The sequence below is a fragment of the Pseudophryne corroboree genome, chromosome 7 (genome assembly GCF_028390025.1).
Source record: "Pseudophryne corroboree isolate aPseCor3 chromosome 7, aPseCor3.hap2, whole genome shotgun sequence".
NCBI classification, from domain to species: Eukaryota; Metazoa; Chordata; class Amphibia; order Anura; family Myobatrachidae; genus Pseudophryne; species Pseudophryne corroboree.
The window spans coordinates 386,580,115-386,595,683 of NC_086450.1; the positions used below are offsets into that span (position 1 = coordinate 386,580,115).

The following is a 15,569-nucleotide window of genomic DNA, read 5'->3' on the forward strand; positions in this document are numbered from 1 at the left end:
TACCTTTAAAAAGGAATTTCACAAAAAACTGAATATGTCGTTGTGGGTGGAATACAATTGGTTATGCTTGAAAACAATTGCTCCAAGCCTGGAGAGGTTTTAAATTTGCCTTGTAATACTCTCTCTCTTTTTTTGGGGGCCATTTCAAAGGGGTAGTTGGGTGGTCGATGCCCCAACTCTGGCTGGGTACACACTGGAGCAACGGGAATTAGTTCCGACATACCTTGCTAGGCACTGCAGAACCCTTATGCTGCCATATAAATAAAGGATGATAATAATAATAATAATAATAATAATAAGTTTCTGATAGTTCAATGTACACTAATTTTGTTTAATGCACAAAAATATAGTATAAAATTACCTTCAAGCTGTGTGTATAAGGTGTACATGAAACATAAATGCATTTCATGGTATAGTATGGAAATATTCCAAAATACGTACAACTCCAGAATTTAAGATCCAAAATACTTCTGGTCCCAAGCGATTCGGATATAGGAGACTCCACCTGTAGGTCACTGGACCTATACAGTTCTTGAAGGACCAATGAGGGCTGGGCTAGACTACAGGTAAGTAGCATTCTGCATCTTGAGATTTACATTTATTGGGCAGAATTGAAATGTTGCCACCCACTCCCGGCCGTCGGCAGCTATTCAAATGTTGCAGCCAACGGGCGTGACATCAGCATTTCAGCTCACTACCCCCAGGGGAGGCAAGATGAAATGCACAAAAAGTGACCAGTTTGGGCGCCCAAATGGGACTTTTTGCGATTGCGCCCATGACTTTAGTAGGGTTTAGCTCTTTTACGCGTCTAAACTAGACGGCTATGGGCACAATAGGGGCAATAATGGGGGTCAATTGAATATTGCTCCGCGATCTCCCATCACTTTAATTGAGAGATCGGGCGTAATATATCCATTGAATATCGCCCATTGAGTCTTTAAACCAGGCCTGTCCAAACTGCGTCCCTCCAGCTGTTGAGAAACTACACATCCCAGCATGCCCTGACACAGCTTTTGCATTCTCTGACCCCAAAACTGTGTCAAGGCATGCTGGTATATGTAGTTTCACAACAGCTGGAGGGCCGCAGTTTGGACATGCCTGCTTTAAACCATTAAGGTTACACCAGAGTGAGCATAAACGGAGAACACATCAGCACAATAACTTACACTGATGCCCACACATGTGCAGAGAGGTAGATGTAACGGGACGTAGTTATGTGACAGACGGTCAGGAGACGTCTGCATCCCGCACACTGAAATTACTGACAGTCGGCATGCCGACTAGAAGAGAATATTTCCACACGTGGGTGTCCACAACACCAACAGAGTGGGAATAGAACCTGTGACGAGCACAGATCAACACCGAGCCCGCAAGGGGCTTTGTTGCGCTCGCCCTCACCACAGGCATTCTGAGGCCGGGATCCCGGCGTTGGAATGCTGACCGCCGGGATCCTGTCCGCCGGTAAAGCGTCCCCAACCCGATGTAACATATCGGGCCAAATGTAATAGAGTGAGAGTTTCAAAAAGTGAGAGATTTGGTAAGGTTTTGCAGTTGTTGTTTTTTAAAGTGGCAATCATTTACACAGCAAGATCAACCTGGTTTTGCAGTGTAAATGATTGCCACTTTTAAAAAAAAACTGAAAAACCCTTACCAAATCTCTCACTTACTGAAACTCTCACTCTATTACATTTGGAATATTGTGTCCTTAGTGAAAAGCTATAAGGCAGAGGCTTTGCATCTATCACACCTGTGGTGCACCAATAATTCACGCTACTACTTCTGAAGAGACATTTGTGAAGAGACATTTTTCAAGCTCATGGTTCATTCGTGACACTTTACACATTTAGCCCATAAAGGGGGGTACTCACGGAGCGATATTCTAAGCAATCTGACTAGATTGCTTAGAATATCGGCAGGATCGCTCCGTGTGTAGCCCCCTCGGCGATAGCGATGCGCGGCCCCGCACATCGCTATCGCCGCTGCTAGATTGGCCTGCATGCAGGCCAATCTAGCGGGTCGCTCACCTCACCCGCTGGGTGAAGTGAGCGGCCCCCCCGTCTCCCCCCGCACGCTCAGCACAGATCGCGCTGTGCTGAGCGGCAGGAGAGATGTGTGCTGAGCGGTTCGCTCAGCACGCATCTCTCCTTGATCGGCCCGTGAGTACTGGGCTTAAGAGTGAAACCTTATATTCCTGGAGTCCTGACGCTTCTATCAGTAATCTTGATCCTAAGCCTTAAAAGAGAAATCTATCCTGAGCAAAGTACATAGTCCTTCTGTGTGTACACAAAACAAACACCTTTCTGAAATCTTAAGGGGGGTACACACGGAGAGATCCGTGCTTAAAATCTAAGCAATCTTGCTAGATTGCTTAGATTTTAAGCACGGATCTGCCGTGTGTATACCCCCCAGCGATAGCGATGCGCGGCCCCGCGCATCGCTATCGCCGGTGCTAGATTGAGCCTGCATGCAGGCTCAATCTAGCGGGTCGCTCACTTCACCGTTGTGTGAAGTGAGCGGCTCCCCGTCGGCTTTCCCCCTCGCTCAGCACATCGCGCTGTGCTGAGCGGGGAGAGAGATGTGTGCTGAGCGGTCTGTGTTAAGATCGCTCAGCACACATCTCTCCCGTGAGTACCCCCCTTTAGAGGGGATTTCAATTGTTTTGTCAATCGGGGACAACTACATTACTTATTACTCGCGTCCAAATGCACCGGGTTTGATGCGTAAAGCGGCTAAATCCTTGCGACTAAAATGGGACTGTGTTTTACACCTCCAGCAGTCCTCTCACCACTGGAGCTATAAACAGCATTTATTATTGTTTTATTTGTTTTGTAATACTGTGTGCGTTTGTTACACCTAAGTTACTGCCTCATTCATACAGCGCTCTTTTTTATTTTTATATTCGTATTGCACTAGTGGCCTAATTCAGGTTGGATCGCGATCCAACCGGAATTTCTGCGTTCATCCTGGCCATGCATCCGCACTTACTGCCGGTGACCCGCAGTAAATGCGTACGCCTCTGCCTGTTTGACAGGCAGCGGTGTTCGCAAGGCGGCAACGCTCGTGTTTCTAATGCGGAGATGAAGCGTTACAGGGGGCGGCAGCTTCCGAAATGGGGGGCATTTTCAGCGGCGTTATCAGGGCGGCTGAGTGATGTCACGCACAGCCGCTCCGATGAAAAAGATGACGGCAGGCCTCCTGCCGTTGCAGCCAGGCTGCGCCGGCAGGAGCCATCCACAATTTTAGCGTGATCGCAATGGGTGGGCCCCAGCATGCGAGCAACAGGATCACAAAATCTGCTGTTTAGCAGAATTTACAATCCTTACTGAATAGGGTCCAAAGTTTGGACACACACGTGTGATATTGGCGCATGTGTGATTAGTTACAAAGGGCCCGATTCAGAGACATGTTTAAATGCATTTGCAGGTGCGAATTTGTACGCAGCGGTTATTCAAAAATATGCAAATGTCGCTGCTGCCTGAATTTGTATTGAGTTGCCCACTGGCAGCGTGCAAAGATGCAGATCAGTCGTGCAGCATGGCCGCAGGAAGCAAGACGCCGGAAACATTGCAGCGGAGTATGGGATCCCAAACTCAAACACACCCCCAACACGGACGTGACACACCTGCCCTTTTGCTGACCCTCCCAGTTACCTCCCCCAAACATTCCCTGACTGTTAATCACTTATAAATCATCTCTGCAACTGCCAGCACAAAACCATGGCGGAACATGCGCAGTACGAGTGAGACGCATGTGAAGACTGCCGATAATCGTAGGAAAGGTCACACACTAGCCAACATTAATGCAGCGATACACATTACGGTTTATCAGCTGCCAACACGTTAGGCAGATAACCGACCTTTACATTCCTGCTGATATTACGCAGCGTTGGATAGTTAAAGATTTGCCATACAATGCTTATCTGAATGAAATAAACATTAGATTGCCATTAGAGTAAGATTTTAAAAGTTTCTCACGGCAGCTCCCGGTCAGCAAAATAGAGACTGCAGAAGAGACTTAAAGAATCTGGTCCCTCTGGAACTCCTCTATTCACTACATGCTGTACTGCAGATAGGGCCGAGAGGGTAGACAGGGAATAAACAATGAGATGTTGCAACAAACCCTTGCACTATCATCTGTAACACTCCCATATCCATCAAAAGAAAATTAAGTAGAAAAACGACACTAAGGGGCTGATTCTCAGTTGCACGGATCTCCGCTGCATGCAGTGTGTGCGTAGAAGTGTATTTACACATCTTTGCATATGTCTGTCCTATTCTTGATCAGTCTTTTTCTGTGAAAAAGGGCTTTTCGGGGCGTGAACTGGGAAGGGGTGTAGGGGTCACAATGTGATTGTACGCAACCATCTTTACTTGTGAGTGTGTCATGGGCATGTCATAAAAACAGTGGCGGCGCCTACTTACTTTAAGTAGGGGGGCTAGCACTACCCCCAGCCCGAAGAGGAGAGGAGACATGGAGCCCCGGGTCCTGGCATCTGCGCAATGGATCCAGTAGGTTCCAGGACCGGCACAAATGCAGACGTCGCGGTGCGAATGCTCATGCACAAAGCCCCGGCTTTTGTGGACTGCATTGGCTACAGCCCATAGTAGCCGGATTGGGTTGCACGAAAGGCAGAGTGGCTTCCTACAGGAAGCCAGATCTCTGGGATCAGTACGAAATCCCGCTGGACGGGATCTTGCCGGTCGGAATACCGACACCGGAATCCCGACAGCACAATCCGCTCAGCACAATCATTTATTCTCCCTCTATGGGTGTCGTGGACACCCACGGAGGGAGAATATGTCGGGATTGTGGCGGTCGGGATTCCGGTGTCGTATTCCGACCACCGGGATCCCGTCCGTCGGGATCTTGACCGCATCCCAGCTCTCTGCCTATCATAGCCCGGTCTGGCAGTCCCAGAGGGTGGAAACAGCTCCCAGTGGGACTGCCTTGTGTGCCCGAGACTGGCAGGTAGGACTACCAATAGGAAGTCACAGTGTAGCCAGTGCAGTCATGCACTGCATCTGGCTCACTGACACAGTGAGGGGGAAGGGAGAGTTGCAGTCCTGCAACCCATAGGTAATATCATGCATACTGGGAAGGGAAGCCTGTGTCTGACTGTTCTCTTGTACCAAGCCTTGGGGCTGGTCCACGTGCAGGAACGTATGATGACAGCTGTGGCGGCCGGAGCAAAGTCAATGGGTGGCACAGGTGTCCGCTTGCACTTGATCCCCCGCATTATACGGATACTGGCATTAGCATAAGGTAGTGAATACAGCTTTTGTGGCTACCCGCAACCACAGCCACTTTGCATGCAACCCAGTCATTTCATATGCACTGCCAAATAAGTTTACATATAACTAATAAGGAGGAGACATCAGTGTTCAGCAGCATTGCTTTATCGGTTAACCCATGTTGCAGAAAAAGTAGGAAGTTTAAGGATCTATACCACAAATACGCAGCCAGCACCCCATAACAGGGTCACGCAACGCTACAGTGAACAAAGCAATACAACTAATATATGAGCACTAGCTCCACCCAGAATGTGGGAAAAAAAGTTAATAAATAAAAAAATACTTCAGCCATAACAATGTAGAACAATATTTTACAGGCCATCTTATTCTCAATTAGGATAACCTCCCGGCCATGATGGAACTAACGGGCAGATGTATTAACCTGGAGAAGACATAAGGAAGTGATAAACCAGTGATATGTGCAAGGTGAAAAAAGGCACCAGCCAATCAGATCCTAACTGTTAATTTACATATTGGAGCTGATTGGCTGGTGCCTTTATCACCTTGCACATATCACTGGTTTATCACTTCCTCATGCCTTCTCCAGGTTAATACATCTGCCCCTCAATTCAGACTTACCAATTCTCTATTTTTGTTTATTGATTTTGAAAGTGAATCATCTGATTACATGTATAATAAAATTACAGTGCTACATACATATAAAAATAGAGAATGAATACACAGCCTTGCAATTACGCTTTTCAGTCTCTGCCTGTCCAGCTACCACATTTCAGTTGAACACAGAACATATTTGGGCAGAACATAAATGGATGCATTGTGGTCCTCACACCAGTTACTGGAAAACATGTCATAGGCGTGGATGCATTCACACTGCTCTATTACACATTTTCCAATATTACCAACACACCCACAGTGGTTATAATTTCATCCCTCGGTCCAGCAGTCATCCAGATTTTCATGAATGCTACGTTTATTTGGGCTTAGAAGCAAACACATCCACTTTTTGGGAAAAATTAAATCTCCAAATAGGATGATGAAACAGGTTCTCGGTATTTCACTGAACGGCGTACATTTGCGCAAGTAAACAATTATTATTAAATGAAAACTTTTACATACAGAAAATACGGTAGTAAAATGAGACTATAAACATGTTTTTTTTTTCTTGATACAATTAATTGAAATGTTTGTAAAGCCAAAAACATTAAGGCAGGCTAAATACAGGTATTGCCAGCATTGGTGAAATAAGAGAGTGCTCCACCTCTTGCCTAATACATGTCATGTTAGAAGTCAAACAGGACAAACTTCCTCTACAGAGAGGAGTGCCCCTAGAAAACTAAGGGGTGTATTCAATAAGAGTCGGATCCATTGCGACATGCATTTGTTAGAATCGATCCGACATGCCGTATTCAATGAGAGGCCAAACACAACTGTCGGATTTGGCCATTCCCTGTGCCCTGTCCCTGCTGCTACTGTCAGAAGCTCCCCCTGTGTGATTTCACAGGGAGCTGCTGGAGGGAGCCGTGGAAAGAGCCGCTGGAGGGAGCTGTAGAAGGAGCCGCTGGAGGGAGCCGTAGAAGGAGCCGTGCCCGCCGGTAAGCGCTCTCTCTCCCTGCCTCACCCCGCTCCCCCATCTCATCTCCTCAATCCGACTTTTTTTTAAGTCAGATTGAGATTCCGCCGATCCACGCGTTTTCTGACAAGTCGACAAGTCGGGGGGAAAAAAACCAGCCGCTATTAAATAGGACAGAACCCCTTCCGACCTAAATCAGTCAGAAGCTTCCGACTCTTATTGAATACAACCCTAAGGGTCTGATTTGTCAATAAGTTTTATCATACGCAACGAGTTTTAAAACTCTTTGTACATGATAAATGGTGCTTCAGCCAATCAGCTCCTAACTGTCATTTGCAAACAAACGACAGTTGGGAGCGGATTGGCTGGAGCAACTTTAAAACACATTGATAATCAGTCCCCAATTTCTCTGACCACAAAAAGAGGCTCATTTCAGCATTTTCTTATGCCAGTAGCCGAGCTTCAGTCAGCAACACAGGAACGCAGCCGAAACACTACGGGCCGCAGACACTTGTGCAGAACGTATAGGGTGTATAACAACAGTAAAGAACAGTTATATTAACACACCAATCAAAAATTAAACCAAGATCAGCGCTAGGAAACATTTCAACCACACTAACATATCAACAGCACAACACTGGGCTAAAGCTATGCAGACACAAAATATTGTCCATCATTATTCCCCATCTGTCTCTACTGTAGCCGAAGGAAAGCTACCCCCTCTTGCCCATGTCTGAAAATTCTAGCCACTAAGCTCGTATAGGAGAGATGCACCAAGCCTTGGAGAGAGTGGCTGCTCAAAGCAACCAATCAGCTTAAAACTGTAATTTCAAAACCTGTGCTAGATAAATGACAGAATCTGATTGGTTACTTTGAGCAACTTCTTCACTTTATCTCTATCCAAGGCTTGATACATCTCCAAGTTATTGACTTACTAAACTTGTGCCATCCTGCGCACTTCCTCAAAAGACAGTACAACTCCTCGCTTTCAAAATGATATACCCTGGGAGACTCAGGTGATAGGCCTGTATCATATGCATACAAGGAAACAGCAATTCCTTCGCTGGCTCCACGATTAGAGATGTGCCAGCCAAGACCTTCCACCAATACCACACTTAGGGGATAGATGTATGAAGCAGTGAATAAGAGTGGAGAAGTGCAATACGGCAACCAATCAGCTTTGAAGTAAACATTTATCAAGTGCTTTCTGTAACATTATACGCAGCAGCTGATTGGTTGCCGTGGAACACTTCTCCACTGGCACACTTCACTCTTATCACTGCTTCATACATCTGCCCCTCGTAGGAGTTTGCTATAGAATTCTATGGAAATACTTACATGAGGTCAGGCCGGTGTTTGTGTAGTATGGCACAAAACGCCAGCCCGTCTCGGAACGATGTTGTCATATTGGTGATGCTGACATCCCGATAGCCATCGCATTGTTGCTTGCACCACTGTTGGAGAGCCTTAATAGCAGCCATCCTAATGATTATCCCAAAGAAAGAAACAGAAAAATAAAGTCAGAGAAAATAAAATACTTTAAAATTATTCATTTTAAAAACAACTAAAAATTCTCATGAAGAAACACATACAGAGGAAAGGTGACCGATAGGTAGATTAGCTCCATGTGCAAGCTTTCTGCTTGGGCAGTCACAGTGCAGATGGCTAATGCTGGGTACACACTGGCCGATATATCGCGATGGTTGGCGGGTGTGTACCCCCGATATGTCTGAACTACGTTGTTCACAGACATACTGCGCCAGCTGTGTAGCACAGCTGACGGACGATATATCTGAAGACCTATGGGCACATCTGGCTGTGTGTACGGGCGGTCACTTGCTGCAGGGACCGCTGGTGAATTACTTCTCAACTGGGCGGGCACATTTAAATGCCCGCCCAGTTGTGACGGGGAGCCGGCAGCCGAGTCTTCCTCTGGCACAATCCTTGAAGGTTATTGGCAGGTGTTATCTCACCTTTCTCTTGACCTGAAGGGTTTTAATAATGAATAGAAACCTTGCCTACAACCTGCTTTTGTACAGGTATTTATTGCTATTAAAAAGAAACTCCAAAAAATTTACAGACAAAAAATAAAAAAGTGACTTTCTTGGCGGCCTCTTCACCGTGATGCTGTACGGCCATGCAGTGGCTACGAATGCCATTTACCTCAATACTAAAACAAAGCAGCCACCAGCGTCCACCTACCTACCAGAACAGCACCATCAATGAGGCCATTTCCCAGTAAGTCAGCCAAGAAACATTAGACTCCGTCACCAGTCCTCAGACATCAATAATAATACGCTACTATAGGCACACTTCTGCACGCACCACAATCCCAGGGGACGTTCTAGAACATTGAACGTGGCAGCTAGGACAAGTAAACTGGTCTTTATTGCCAGAGTACACCGTATGTATTCTGGGCAATTAAAAGCTGGTGATTGATTGTGCCAATGCTTGAAATCACGTAATAAAATCCACAATATCCTTCCTAGCCACACCTGCCAATGCACATATTCCCAACTGTAACATTTGGCGCAGGTCACAAATCTGTCATTACAGAATTGCAGCCTTGGTCCTGGATTCTACCTTCCAAAGAAAATGACTCAGAGTTGGTACTGCGACAAAGTAAGCACCAACTGCAGAACTCAACGTAGCCTAAGTGCATCTATTATGGCGACAAATGCAATCGGCAAGAGAACTGGGAATGTGTGACAGGGGAGACCTCCTGGTGGTAATGTAAGTGAGTGAATGAATTCTTGTTACTGATCTTTAATCACTATACAAAAAAGAAAAAGTTGTTGCGACAACTGCAATTAAGCCGACAAACTAAAGTTTGCAAAATCCACTTTCACCATTTCTATTAGAATAGGTGAGAGAACAACTGATGATGAGCATATGGAGACATAAGGCCCTAATTCAGGGTTGATTGCAAAACAATTTTCCTCTAATGGGCAAAACCATGTGCACTGCAGGTGGGGCAGATATAACATGTGCAGAGAGAGTTAGATTTGGGTGGGTTATTTTGTTTCTGTGCAGGGTAAACACTGGCTGCTTTATTTTTACACTGCAATTTAGATTTTCGTTTGAACACACCCCACCCAAATCTAAAGGCGCATACACACTGGGCGTTTTGTCCAGCGTGTATGCACAGCGATGATCGCTGACATCGCTGTGCTGAAAATCGCTCAGTGCATACACACTGAGCGACCATGTGCAGAGAGAGTTAGATGTGGAGTGTTCAAACTGAAATCTAAATTGCAGTGTAAAAATAAAGCAGCCAGTATTTACCCTGCACAGAAACAAAATAACCCCCCCAAATCTAACTCTCTCTGCATGTTATATCTCCGCCCCCACCCCCTGCAGTGCACATGGTTTTGCCCATTAGAGGAAAATGTTGCTTTGCAAATCAACCTTGAATTAGGCCCATAGGTTTCCAGTTACTAAGCCTTGGATGGAGATAAAGTACCAGCCAATCAGCTCCTAGCTGCCATGTCACAGGTTGGGTTTGAAAAATGAAAGCTAGGAGCTGATTGGCTGGTACTTTATCTCCATCCAAGGCTTAGTAAATAGACCCCATAATAACTGAAATCACAAATTTGGGTAAAGTCCTGTGTGAAGAGCACACAGCACAATTATTATCTGGCAAACCAAAGCAAACTGACATTTCCCGGGAAGATTCCATGAATGCACAGTACGACGATTGTTTTTGGCGGCTGACGGAGATTTGGAGCTCAATAGGAGCGACTTTATTGTTGGATGTCCACGATATCTTGCTGTACACACACAAAACAAATGTAAAGGCAATAAAACAAAATAAACTCAACCCTGTCACTAGGCTATATATGTCACATATATGTCACTGTCACTAGGCTCAAGTTTCTCAAGCTCCATTCAGTCAGTTGTGTTTCTATATTAGATAAAGTTCCAGTTGATCAACCATCGGCAGAATGATGTTATCACCAAGTATGTGTCAATCTATAGAACAGATAGGGAGGCATTCATTATGCCAGCTGTCGGGATTCCGGTTGTGACAATACCGACGCCGGAATCCTGACACCCGGTGTAATACCGGCAGTCGGAATCCTGTCCGCCGTCTGGAATCCCCACTCGTGTGGGTGGTCCAAGCCACCATCGAATAGGGAATATAACACTGTGGCGATTGAAGGTATCTACCGGCCCAGAAGCGCGGCGAGCATAGCGAGCCCGCGAGGAGACACGCTGCACTCGCTGCCGGTATTCTGGCTGTCGGGACATCATACTGAACCCAACAGATTCCAGATGCTCTTGTCTGTCCCAGGACAGGTTCCAGTATGGTCCTCGATGACCTACTGAGGACTACTCTGAGGTCAGCGTCTTCTTTCTGTACAGCCACACATGGGTACATATCATTTAACAGGTCAAACAAAGCAACAAATACAGATATGTCCTCATACATCTTTTCTGCAATCATGCCAAACAAACCCTCTTGGCACGCCAGGTCACATGATAATCGTCTAGCGCCAGGTGCTTTTTTTGTCTAAGAGGTCTATTTACTAAGCCTTGGATGGAGATAAAGTCACTGGAGATAAAGTACCAGCCAATCACCTCCTAACTGACATGCCACAGGCTGGGTGTGAAAAATGACAGTTAGGAGCTGATTGGCTGGTACTTTATCTCCAGCGTTTATATCTCCATCCAAGGCTTAGTAAATAGACACCTATGTCACAACACAATGCAAATAGGACGCACAAAGAGACTGTGCTGATATAGGATGACACTTGTATATCTGTCTGCGACTGAGTCTCTGAATCTGCACACAAAGTGCTACAATGTAGCAGCTGCAGCTTTATTCCAATACAAGTTACGTTCTGCTCAGTCACACAAAACATACAAATGTCATATATCTAATTCATCAGCACAGTCTCCTCGTGCGTCCTAGCCGCAATGCATTGCAACTAAGATGCCCAACATTAGCAGAGTCTCATGGCACCTGGCCGCTCACTCACGCCAGGCATTTGGCGCTGAGTGGCGTATTGAGGCTAGATGTATGAGGACGCATCTGTATAATACATTTATATCACGGTCCAGTAAATAATGTTGTTAGAGATTAAGGCCTCACAGCCACTGGGTACAATTCATATGCTTGACTACCATTTTAATGCCAGTAACCACATGTAAATAGGTCTGCATTATCATCCAATTATACAGCGACCTGTATGATGCACACGGGTGTGGTTCATTAAATCGACAGTGTCTAGGTCGACAATGTTTAGGTCAACCACTATAGGTCGACAGTCACTAGGTCGACATGGACGGAAGGTCGACATGTGCTAGGTCGACAGGTCTAAAGGTCGACATGAGGATTTTTTATTTTTTTGGTGTCGTTTTCTTCGTAGAGTGACCGGGATCCCAAATTAGTGCACCGCGTCCCCTCGCATGGCTCGCTTCGCTCGCCATGCTTCGGGCATGGTGCCTTCGCTCCGCTACCGCTTCGCTCGGCACACTTTACCGTTCCAATCGTAGTCCACGTGGATCGTTAAGTAGGAAAAAATTCAAAAAAAGAAAAAAAATGTGAAAAACTCATGTCAACCCTTAGACCTGTCGACCTAGCACATGTCGACCTAGAAACCCTGTCGACCTTGACACTGTCGATCTTTAGACCGGATCCCGATGCACATATGGTAGAGTCCTTTTGGTCACTACCCAATTAACCTACTAGTATGTCTATGGACTCTGGGTATGATTCAGAGGTGGGCAGAGTGCTGATGTTTGTGGATCTGAGTTATTTTTTACTACCGTGCCTGAATACGAGTCGCACTGTACACATGCAGTGATGAATTAGAGATGGCGGGCATACTGAGAAATTTGACGCAGAGTGGTTGACAGACAAGGATCATTTGTGGGAGGTAATGGGGGGGGGTTGGCGATTCAAACGCAGGCCTGTTGCAACTTTTACGGGGCGGGTCTCAGTTTGCGTCTCCGTACACAGATTGGTTCCTGTTCAGAATGGAAACCATGACTCTCCCGCGCTGAGAGTAAGCAATGCTAGCCACTGTGCCACCGTGGTTGTACTTGCGTTATGTACAGCAAGTACAACCTTATAGCAGTGGTTATAAGGGTATGGGTCATCAGGTCGACAAGACTTAGGTCAACAGTCATTTATCCGACCACTGTTGGTCGACATGCACTAGGCCGACATAGTCATTAGGTCGACATGAGTTTTTTTACTTTTTTTGGTGTCGTTTTCTTTGTAAAGTGACGGAGAACTCCAATTAGTGCACCGTGTCCACTCGCATGGCTCGTTTTGCTCGCCATGCTTCGGGCAAGGTGCCTCGCTCCGTTACCGCTGCGCTCAACACAGGTTACCGTTCCCAATTGTAGTCCACATGGATCATAAAGTATGAAAAAGTTCAAAAAATGAAAAAAAGTGTGAAAAGCTCATGTCGACCTAGTGCATGCTGACAAATAATGGTCGACTTAAAGGTCCATACACATTAGACGATGTCGCTCTGTGAGCGACATCATCTAATGTTTCCCCCTCCCGGGCCGGCCAGTTGGCAGCCGCCTGTGCACACTGAGGGATATGACCACTCATATCGCTCAGTGACGTCACGCCTCCGCCAGCCCTGCATGCAGGTCGTGGACGACTGTCCAGATCCTGCATGCATGCCCTACCGACAGCGACGATCGTTGCCGACCCGCGGGGCCGCGCATCGGTCATCGCTGGCGGCATACACACTTGCCGATAAAATGAGCGACGTCGCTCAGGGAGGGGGGAAATGAGCGACGTCGCTCATTTTATCGGCAAGTGTGTATGGGTCTTAAGTCTTGTCGACCTAATGACCGTAAGCTGGTTATAAGACCTAGCTGTGGAAATGTGTCATAACAAGTCAAGACAAAGTAAAACAAACACAGGAGACAACAAACTCACAGACTCGCTGCAAATTGGGAGATAAGAACATTTTTATCCCTGATCCTATCACATGGCGGTGATTAGTCTACATGTATTGTGAACCTCAAGAGGTGAACTGAAGCTCCCCAACCTAACTTGTCCTACTTCTCAGTTTCTTACCAATGGCATCTGTCACACATAACTCATACTGTGACCACAGCAAAACAAGACAGAAAGCAGACTAGTATAAAATGCATGTTATGATCTTTGCTCCTTAACAGACTGTAGGTCATTATAGAGTAGTGTCTCCGCAGCACACAGTGCCTACCGCACTACACAGGGAATGTGCTGGGGGACAGCAGAATGCCAACAGTTATATCCTTCACAGGCGCAGGGGATCCAGGTGCCCGCATAACTCCAGTGTGGTATGAAAGCCTCTAGCATTTCTCAAGCAGGACAACAATGCAAAGCATATAGTATTTGAGATAGACAGAGATATACATAGAGAGAAACACACACATATAATTTAAAAGGATCTACAGCAATCATTATATACAGATGTACTTTTTTCAAGAATGCATCTTGCAAATCAATCAATGACAGGCGAAGCTGTTGGCGGACGTGTCTGCATAGCAGTGACCCATGTACAGAGCGCAGTGTACACTACCGGCATGTAACGCGTCACTCAGATCTCCGCAGCAGCAGCAGGCATACAGTGACAGAGGTACAGTATATAGCACCTTACTTTTGTGATTGCTGCAGTCAGTGAGCCCGGCGGGTAAGGCTGCCCCCTTAGTGTATACGTGCGGCTGTCTCCTCCATATGCCCGCAGCGCAGGCGGGCGGCTTAGCTGTCTGTGTCCCGAAGATAAAGATGTCGCTTTTACTCGCTTCCAACTCGCAGCCCTGGGAGATCACACTACGGGAGAGGAGTGGCCCGGGGCAGAGGGGCGGGGCTAAGCGCGCACTGTAATGGAGCAAATGATTGTGTTGGGCGGGGCTTGTGGAGAGGGCGGGGCTAGCGATCAGCGTGCTGGATGTTGTGAGGGCGGGGACATAAGCGTTATTGCCGCTGACAGAAGGAGAGCGGGCGGGGTTTCAGAGTCTATGCAGGGAGGGAGAGAGGAATGATGGAACTCTTGTCTCTGGGAGGCGGGAGGAGGAGGAGGAGGACTCGAACGCAGGCAGTCAGTCAGTACAGGTGGCAGGGCAGCAATATGAGGAAGCTGTGGAAGTCTCAGTGGCTGCATGGCTCAGTGTGAGTCTCAGTATGAGTGTCAATGTGTGCGTGTCAGTATGAGTGTGTGTGTGCCTCAGTATGAGTGTCAATGTGTGCGTGCCTCAGTATGAGTGTCGGTGTGTGTTTGTGTGGGGCCTCAGTATGCATACCCTCCAACATTTACACAGAAAAATCGGTACAAATCCGGAAAAGGGGCGTGGCCGCGTGTAAAGGGGGGGCGTGGCCACGCCCCTTTTCCTATGGTAGATGCTAGAATCAAGTGGGCTAAGGGACCTTTTCCGTAAGGGGGAGGAGTTACGGCGCAAGGGGGAGGAGCTAGGCCAGCGGGATAGTTCCTCTACTATCCACGCCACCAACTATTACCTTTAGTAATTAGGTGGTGAGCGAAGCGGAGCGGAGCGAGCCACCGTGCCCGAAGCGTGGCGAGCGAACTTTTCGGGTACCCTGTTCGCCCGTAGCTCCTCCCCCTGGTGACGTTGCTCCTCCCCTCAAAACGTCACAAGGTCCCTTCAGCCCCTCCGATATAGAACCAACCCTTTTCCTATACTTTCAATGGAAGTTTGGAGAGGCAAAAATCGGTACAGACCATGAAAAAAAGGTACTGTACCTATTAAAAAGGTACAGTTGGAGGGTATGAGTA

The 15,569-nt window shown here is 46.9% G+C and overlaps 1 protein-coding gene across 1 annotated transcript in view; it reads right to left on the reverse strand.

The window, feature by feature from the left end:
• The window catches only part of MICALL2 (MICAL like 2), a 106,801-nt gene extending 92,149 nt beyond the window's left edge, over positions 1-14,652 (reverse strand). Inside the window, exons 1-2 of the mRNA XM_063934587.1 lie at positions 14,436-14,652; positions 8,161-8,304 (exon numbers count right to left, since the gene is read on the reverse strand). Coding sequence (XP_063790657.1) covers positions 8,161-8,303 — 143 coding nt within the window. The 5' untranslated portion in view covers position 8,304; positions 14,436-14,652. The remainder of the gene's footprint in view (positions 1-8,160; positions 8,305-14,435) is intronic.
• Positions 14,653-15,569: the final 917 nt, after the last annotated feature.